The sequence below is a fragment of the Leptonotus elevatus genome, chromosome 1 (assembly GCF_054856555.1).
Source record: "Leptonotus elevatus isolate MCC_2025b chromosome 1, RoL_Lele_1.0, whole genome shotgun sequence".
NCBI lineage: Eukaryota > Metazoa > Chordata > Actinopteri > Syngnathiformes > Syngnathidae > Leptonotus > Leptonotus elevatus.
In genome coordinates this window covers 17,829,535-17,838,494 of record NC_141239.1, presented here as the reverse complement: position 1 = coordinate 17,838,494, position 8,960 = coordinate 17,829,535, and the positions used below count along the sequence as shown (strand labels likewise).

Sequence of the window (8,960 nt, the reverse complement as noted above, 5' to 3'; positions counted from 1 at the left end):
AAACTGTAGATTTTCTTTTGCGCCGCAACAAAGCAGGTTGCAGCAGGCTGTTGGAGATTTCGTCTGATGACATCTTTAGTGTAAAAATCCAAGTTTACCTGTTAAGACATTGCAAGCAATACATAAGTCACACAAATGTCATGCAGGAAGTTTGTCCGGCATTCTGCAAACAAAATTTTACTAAGCACATGTGTTTTTTTCTACTGGCATTAGCTCATTCACTGCCATTAACGGCTATAGATGTCAAAAATTCATTTGAACTATTTCTATTAGTTTAACATTTTTTTCCACTTTTGTTGTTAACAAGAGTATGAATTTTTTTGGGTACATTTAGAACAGATATGAAATTTGTGATTAATCGTGAGTTAACTCGTGAAGTCATGTGATTAATTAGGATTACAAATTTTAATCGCCTGATGCCCCTAATTTCTAATAATCTTTTCTTTTCTTTTTTTTTAAATTTAATTTTCATAATCGTTTTTTTTATTTAAGAAAAGATTATAAAAAAAATATATTGTACATTTACAACAGAAATAAAATTTGTGATTAATCGTGAGTTAACTATTGAAGTCATGCAGTTAATTACCATCAAAAAATTAAATAGCCTGACATGATTTAAAAGAAAAAACAAAAGATAATTAAAAATAAGGGACGTCAGGCGAATAATTTTTTAAACCATAATTAATCACATGACTTCACTAGTTAACTCACTATTAATCACACATTTTATATCTGTTCTAAATGTACAATCAAAATAAATCTAGGTTTTCATGCTCTTGTTAACAAAAGTGGAAAAAATGTTAAACTAATAGAAATAGTTCAAATGAATTTGAACTCATTCACTGCCATTGACGTCTATAGCCGTCAATGGCAGTGAATGAGTTAATAAATATCTTGTTGTAGAATTTTACCTGTGAAGGAGAATCAGCGTCTATGAATTCTTCATAAATGCGTGATGCTCTTCGTTTACGCTCATCCAGTTTGTCCAAGGTTTTAAACTCTTGACAGGCAAGCCAAAAGTCCAAGTTTTCCTCACAGAATTCAGACTTGAGGAAGTCCCAAAAAGCTGATTGTCCAACTTGTTTTTTTTTTTAATTGAAAGAAGAAATAAAGGTTGTTGTGAAGATAAAAATCACAATATAACTTTTCAATTATTGCATATAAGTCGATTGAGAAAATACCTTTTTGGGAGAGAAGTACCTCAAGAGAAGTTTCCACTGGCACTGACCTTGTTTCACTTACAATCTGACTGTACAGAAAAAAATAATATTTTCTTCCATTTCTGCATTCTGTATAACATAGAGGATGAATAAAAGATAAATACCTGTTGATTTTAGCCCATGGTGAAGGATTCTGAATGAAGACATGTATTTTGTTTTTCCATGCTTTGTGTCTACAGGAAGCAAATGACCAAACTTAATCATGAAGCCTCTTTCTGTATTTAAAAAAAAAAAGAATCATGCAATTATGTACTTACATTCTTTTTGGGTTGTGAAGGTCTAGAGATGTTTGAGTAAGCCCATCCATTGTCACGTTTGAAATTGACCTCTTTATTCTAATTTGCAGATTGTAGCTGCTTGCATGTTAGTATATGAAATAATAAACAGTATTTTTTTTCAGAAAACAAACTTATATCATCACCGCTTCATGGCTAGATCCTGTCTGTGACTTCATAGAAGGCATGCAGAGCCAGGATGGACTATGACTGTGACGTCAAGACAACATCACGCTTCTCCCTCAGCCACAGGCCATTTACTATTTTTTCCCCCCTCTGTTTACAAGTGTGTCCAAAAAAAAGTTATGCTTCCCTGTTGATTAACTGTAGATCTACTATCGGACCTCATATCATCACATTGTTCCTAACCCGAACCCACTTAATGCATTAGAAAAGCTTCTGCATCATTTAACTTGCCATTAAAATGCTATTTTTAGTCAGCAGTCAAGTGGTCATGAGTTTCAAGAGGTCAAGATTTTATTGCCTATTCACCGAGAGTGTTTTCTTTGTGCTATTCATAATCAATAGAGAAACTTCAAGCATGCATTTTTTTTTAAAGAATGCACATATCTTTAAAAAAAGAAGCAATCTCATTTTTTTTTATGATTGAATGGTTTGCACAATTACATTTTTGACCGCAGCCCCAAAGCCAAGTCAGAAATGTTCTTTACAATAATATGCTCTATGCGCCGCCAGTAGACTAACCACAACATTAAGATTAATGTTGAGTTCATAGAATATGAATCAAGCAGCAAACTCCACCTGTTTTTATCCATTTCAGTGGGCGCTGGGCGGCCATTTTGCTACTTGTTATTGACTGAAAATGACATCGCAGTTACTCAGGGCTTACGTAACGACCAATCACGGCTCATCTGTTTTCTGAGCTTGGTCATGTGACATTCGCAAGGTGAGCCATGATTGGTTGTTACCTGAGTAACTGTGATGTCATTTTCAGTTGACAGCAAGTGGCAAAATGGCTGCCCCCCGAGGTGGATAAAAATGGGTGGATTTTGCTGCTTAATTCATATTCAACAAACGTAAAATTAATCAGAATTTGGGGTTTAGACAAGTGGGGGTGGGGGTTGTACAACATATTACTGTAAAGAACATTTTTGGCTTGACTATGTGTTTAGCTCATTAACTGCCATTGACGCCTATAGACGTCAAAAATTCATTTTAACAATTTCTATTAGTTTTTACAACATTTTTCCCACACAAGAGCATGAAAACCTAGAATTTTTTTATTGCACATTTAGAACAGATATAAAATGTGTTATTAATCGTGAGTTACCTAGAGAAGTCATGCGATTAATTACTATTCAAAAAATTTAATCACCTGACGCCCCTAATTTTTAATAATCTTTTCTTAAAAAAATAAGATTTAAAAAAAAAAAAAAAGATTAAAAATTAGGGGCGTCAGGCGATTAAAATTTGTCATCGTAATTAATCGCATGACTTCACTAGTTAACTCACGATTTTATATCCGTTCTGAATATACAATATAAAAAATTCTAGGTTTCTATACTAATGTTAAGAAAAGTGGAAAAAATATTAAACTAATAGAAATAAATCAAATGAATTTTTGGCGTCTATAGCCGTCAATGGCAGTTTTTATCCCTGCCAGTCGGCGGCCATTTTGCCACTTGCTGTCGGCTGAAAATGACATCACAGTTACTCAGGTAACAACCATTTATGGCTCACCGTGCGAATGTCACATGACCAAACTCAGAAAATAGATGAGCTCTGATTGGTCGTTACCTGGGCCCTGAGCAAATGTAAATGCCATTTTCAGTCACAAGTGGCAAAATGGCTGCCCACTGAAATGGATAAAATGCAACTTTTTGTTGGCTGAAAATGACATCAGTTGCTCAGGGTTCACATAACGACCAATCACAGCTTACCTGTTTTCCGAGTTTAGTCATGTGACATTCGCAAGCTGAGCCATGATTGGTTACCTGAGTAACTGTGACGTCATTTTCAGTCAACAGCAAGTGGCAAAATGGCCACCCACATAGATATAAATTGGAAAAAGGTGTGGCTTACAAATATTGTATTATTAATAAAGCCAAAGTAGTACATCTTAATATTTTGCATAACATATATCCTACTAATTATTTGATATCCAAATTTGTCGATATTGGCAACCTTTGTGCTTTTTGTGAAAATGAAGTTGAAACACTATCTCATTTATTTTATGACTATGTGATCACGAACCAATTTTGTCGTGATTGAGTGGCTTTCTTCTTTAAAACCTCTAAAATCCCTTACGATCTTAATTTAAAAGATGTAATTTGCTACTATAGTAACACAGAAAACAATCATTTTGAATATGTATTTAATTTTGTTGTTCTTTATGCTAAGTTTTTAATTCACAAACAAAAATCTCCCAAGTCCTATCCCAGATGTGTGTGCTTCCTTCTGGAATTGAAATCCATTTTCACAGCTATAAAATTAAACAACAATAAGAAAAGCAGTAAATTGTCAAATCTCTTGGATGTTTTTCTCCTATGATGCTTCATTTGTCTAATATCCAAAGATTGTTGACCTGTTTTCTAGTGGAATTTCTATTTAACATTATTATTTTTTCTTGTATTGTATCATCTTTAAAATGAACAAAAATGTTGTCAGGTATCTTTGCAAGACATGTTCGTATGTTCTAGAATGTAAAGTTGTGTTGCATTGTGTTAATAAAAGCATAAAAAAAAAAGGCCACCCACTTCCTGAGATGGATAAAAATGGGTGGATTTTTCTGCTTACTGCTAATCTCACAAACGCAAAATTAACCAGAATACTGTGTTTAGAATAGTGGGGGTGCAAAGGACATATATTACCATAAAGAAAAACAAAAAAGTAAGAAATCACCCATGTGCACAGTTAGACTGTGCTTTGCGCAAGACTTGCATCGGGCACAACATCAGGGCCCAAAGTGGTCAAACAACACCACACAATCCCCTCATGACCTCATTCATAACACCCTATGTGGCCAAAATGTGTTGCGTGACTGACACTATTTTTCAAGACACGAGATGGCAACAAGCATCAGGAAAATTTTTCACATTCATGAAAGAAGATCTTTGTCTGATTCATGTCCTCAAATTTGCCTTTAAAGGATTATTAGTCGATTTTCACTTCATTAGGGCGCCCCAGTTTCTTCTCCATAAACAGTTTTATCTTATGTGTTAATCATCACTGTGCGTGCGCAAGGGCGTGTGCAGTCACAAGGACGACAAGTGATATGAAATGCGGATGTGGGCTTTCGCGGTTCCTCCTCCTATCTGTCACAGAGTTAGCTTTTGTTTTCACATTTTTAATGATACAAATGCATGTTGTTCCTTTTCTGCCATAATGACTTCAGTTCATTGGTCAGGAGGTCTTGCCGGATTAGCTGCAATTAAAAAAAAGTTCAATTGAAATTAGGAAGAAGCCTGCAGCTAGTTGGAAGCTTTTGAAACATTTTTTTTTTTTAACACCATGAAGGTTCAATGACATGGTGAAAAATGCTCAATAAGTCCCGCATATTCATAATATTTCACACATGGTTTAAACAGAGACTTCTTTGTCCTTGTGGTTTTGCGCATGCGGAAAATCCAGTATTCCATCCAGTATTTTGTTTATTGGAAAGCATCACACAATATGAATGACTGAAGACAAGATGTCGTAACAGATCTCAAACACGCCAGTCATTTATGTAGTCCAACCTTACAAAGATAACAATGTTCAGTTTTGATATACACGGACAAATTAGGCCACCATCCAAATAAGTCAAACAAAGTATTGTGAATATTTTTCATTGTAGTGCAGTGCAGTTCTTATACTGTAATACAATAATGCAAAATTCTTGTCCACAATTTTGATTTACTCAAAAAAACATGACCTATATTAGAGCTCCACCAGGGCTAAATGTAATAATAATAATAATAATAATAATAATAATAATAATTGATGAACGGGAGAGGCCAATATGAGGTGGATGGGTTGCATTCATGTCAAAGTGATTCAAATGGGAAAAAACAAAACATGAAACATGGATAAATGTAAAGCTGGCCTCATGCACCGCCCCTCAACAAAGTTTAAATAGATTTTATTGTTCTTGCTTATTCATGTGAAATGTATCCGTCTTACTTAGACTTGCTTTATTGTCGTTCAATGATCACAGTCAGTGCAACCAAATGTCAGTACTTTAGCATACAGTATCCGATATGGATTTTTGAGACTGATGTCGATTTTTGGTAGAAAATAAACGATTACAGATTCATCAGTCAATTATTCAAACAACATAATGCATACATTTATGTTGCACTATGAGTTTTTTATTTTTATTTTTTTTAGACAAACCGTGACTTTAGGTTGTGTGTAAAATAGTGACATCCAAGTCAATTCCTAGCACATTTTGCATTGTTCACTCAAGCGTCGCTTGTAAAAATTTGAATTTGCTTTGTTTTGAGTGACAGGGCCATAGAATGACCTTATCAAGAAATGTCATCTTACAGTATATACTTAAGGATGCAAGACGTATGTGTAATAAATGTTGAGACCAGTCACTCGTCTGTAAATGCTCAGAGTACAAAAAGGTAAAAACAAATCAGCCATTTTGTTTAACGGGCCATAATTGGCTGATTTAATCATGCATAGAAAGAAAAATAAAACATACTAGCTTTTATGTTAAAATTAATGTCATGAAAAAGCTTCCAAATAAAAACAAAGCTCATCATGACCTAAAACTTTTGTACAGTACTGCACTTTCTAAAAACAGTTGGGTCAAAAGTAACCCAATTATGGATCACAAATGGACCGATCCCCTTTATGGGTCAATTTGACCCAACTTTCTGTGTTGTTTTATGCTAAATGACCCAATTTTTGGACCCAAGTAAAGGATCTGACCAATATTTATTTATGAATTGTTTGATGCTGAAAGACGCTTTTCTTGACTCAAAGTTGGGTCAAATCGACCCAAGTAGCGGATCTGTCTATTATTGACCCACTGTTTTTAGAGTGATTTCATTGTTCTCATTACAATGCGTCATCCTCTTGAAATAATTGCCTGAGACATTTCCTTGCAATGTTTCTTTTGCCAAAATCCTCTCCTCATGATGCAAATGGTTAATTTTTTTTGTGTTTCCTGAAAAATCTGAAACAAATATTATTTTAAGAAGGCGTCGAAAGGCAACATTTTGGATAAATCTCATTGTACCTATGTTGTGACGGGTGGATGTACTGTATTGTGCAAAAACAAGTATTGTTAACTCATTCACTGCCATTGACGGTTATAGACGTCAAAAATTCATTTGAACTATTTCTATTAGTTTAATTTTTTTTTCCACTTTTGTTAACAAGAGTATGAAAACCTAATTTTATATAACAGATATAACATTTTTGATTAATTGTGAGTTAACTCATGAAGTCGATTTTAATTGCCTGCTAATTTTGAATTGTAATTAATCACATGACTTCAATAGTTAACTCACGATTAATCATAAATTTTATATCTGTTCTAAATAAACAATATTTTTTTTTTTTAGGTTTTCATACTCTTGTTAACAAAAGTGGAAAAAAATGTTAAACTAATAGAAATAGTTCAAATAAATTTTTGACTTCAATAGCCGTCAATGGCAGTGAATGAGTTAAGTACATCAGCAGAACAGCAACTTCAGCCGAAAAGCATCACATTTGGGTTTGGTGCAAAAACAGTCACTGTCTGGCCCCCCCCGTGGGATGCTCACTTCCACACAGGTAGACAAGAATTTCGCTTAATACCCCCAACATATCCGTGAAGTTAAAAGTAAATTTCCATCATTTCTGATTCAGATCGAGTCCAGAAAAGCCCTATAGATGTCAGACCTGAGGAAGCGGGGGTAAGAATCTCTCTCCATTAGCCTGAAGACGGTCCTCTGGGCCTCATCAAAGCACCCCGTGCCGCCTGTCTTCATGTTCCGCCTGATCAGCTCTCTGGTCTTGTGATCAATGTTAATCTGGAGGACACACAACAGTTTTACAGCATGTTCTGCCATCTTCCACATCCATTAACAGCCAGTGTCAGTCAGTGTGGGGGCGGCGAAAGTGCGCGCACCTCTCTCGGGGCCTCGGCCTGGATGTAATGTTTGAAGATTTTTTCTGCCTTGCATGTCATCCTAAAGGAGGACCTGATCTTCTTGTATTCCTCGCATACCAACCAAAATTCCATGTTTTCATCGCTGAACTCGGACTTTAGGAAGGCCTGGAATACTTGGATTCCATCTATTCAAACAGCAATGTCAGCATTAAAGGATGGCGCAATAGTGCTGAGACACAGTGGAACGAAAAGAAAAAGACACGTACATTTCGATGATATAAGTTTCTCGAGGGAGTGTGACCACTGGGACAATTCTTCAAAACAAAGCCTTCAAAATGGTAAAGAAGTTACAACATGTTGTGTAATTTAGTTTTCAGCTAACTTTTACTCACTTTTTGTTGAGTGTGCCTCTCGTGCTTGATCCTTGAAATGATCTGCACTGCAGCCGAGATTTTAGACTTCCTTCTCTGTCCACATAAATACCAACCCCTTTAACGTTTATTTCTCATGCTAAAATATCAAATACGCTCTAAAAAGAGAATTCTTGAACCAATTTAAGATTACAAATTGAATTGTTGACCAACTTAAAAAAAAATCGCTTCAAGTGGTAACATGCCATTGAATTAGGTTAGTTCAAAGTGAATATATAAGTTTAAATAATTATGAGTTCATTAAACTTAATATATTCACCTCCAATCCAAAGTATTGAGTTTAATAAACTCATAAACTTAATATATTTACTTTGGACTAACTTAATTCAATCGTGTGTTACCAGTTGAAGCGATTAAAAAAAAAAGTTGGTCACTAATTCAATTTGTAATCACAACAATTCTCTTTTTAGAGTGTAGGACTGTTGCGGTAACTCACCTCACTGTTGCCTGTTTCTTTTTGTCGGAATCCATGCTGTGCAGTCTCTCTCTTGCTAGTGAATTGACCAGACTGGACATGTTGCATGGCACGGATGAAGAACTTCGGTTTGGTGCACGCATGTATGATCCTGTGTCGAGCCACTCCCAATAAAAAACACAAACTTGATCGGTATCATTCATCTACCACCATATCGACTTTTATACCAAGAGCAGAAGCGAGGTGCGAGCGTTACAGCGTCGTTCTGGGCAAACCACAGGAAAAAGAGGAAGTTGAGAATTACGCAAATGCAGCTGCGACTGTACGTACTGAAACCTACACCAACACGCTTCATTGTTCGATGTCATGTCTGGAGATGCAAATGCGGCAGATAGGCAAATGTTTGCCACACTTTTGTCACAACAAAGAACATATTTTCAGGTCATCTTTTAGAAGATGGAATTTAAGACAGAATTTACAGCATAAAATTCTCCTCACAAGCATGACTGTATTGTGGTACACTCTAAAAAGAGAATTGTTGAACCAATTTAAGATTACAAATTGAATTGT

General features: G+C 35.3%; 1 protein-coding gene across 3 annotated transcripts; it reads right to left on the bottom strand.

Moving 5' to 3' along the window:
- Positions 1 to 1,181: 1,181 nt before the first annotated feature.
- LOC147181139 (regulator of G protein signaling 13-like) lies at positions 1,182 to 8,748 on the bottom strand. Of its 3 annotated transcripts, XR_015096450.1 has the most exons (7): positions 8,412 to 8,748; positions 7,937 to 8,011; positions 7,811 to 7,872; positions 7,563 to 7,729; positions 7,334 to 7,464; positions 1,325 to 1,435; positions 1,182 to 1,249 (listed from the first exon to the last, which is right to left on the bottom strand). XR_015096450.1 is itself a non-coding variant. In XM_086088708.1 (6 exons), the coding sequence occupies exons 1-6, from the start codon at positions 8,591 to 8,593 to the stop codon at positions 4,877 to 4,879; spliced, it is 621 nt and encodes a 206-aa protein (XP_085944834.1). In that variant the 5' UTR covers positions 8,594 to 8,747; the 3' UTR covers positions 3,125 to 4,876. The 3 variants fall into 3 exon arrangements, 2 of the variants coding, with proteins under 2 accessions (XP_085944834.1, XP_085944821.1); XM_086088708.1 differs by lacking the exons at positions 1,182 to 1,249; positions 1,325 to 1,435 and adding an exon at positions 3,125 to 4,880 and having other exon boundaries at positions 8,412 to 8,747; XM_086088695.1 differs by lacking the exons at positions 1,182 to 1,249; positions 1,325 to 1,435 and having other exon boundaries at positions 5,163 to 7,464; positions 8,412 to 8,740.
- Positions 8,749 to 8,960: the final 212 nt, after the last annotated feature.

Bases quoted from the DNA above. Each gene is read 5' to 3' on its own strand.
- LOC147181139 (XM_086088695.1), bottom strand. From the start codon at position 8,593: ATGAATGATACCGATCAAGTTTGTGTTTTTTATTGGGAGTGGCTCGAC. The intron at 7,873-7,936 runs GTGAGTAAAAGT...ACCATTTTGAAG, and splicing joins AGAGGCACACTCAACAAAAA to GCTTTGTTTTGAAGAATTGT. The intron at 7,730-7,810 runs GTACGTGTCTTT...CTGTTTGAATAG, and splicing joins GAAACTTATATCATCGAAAT to ATGGAATCCAAGTATTCCAG.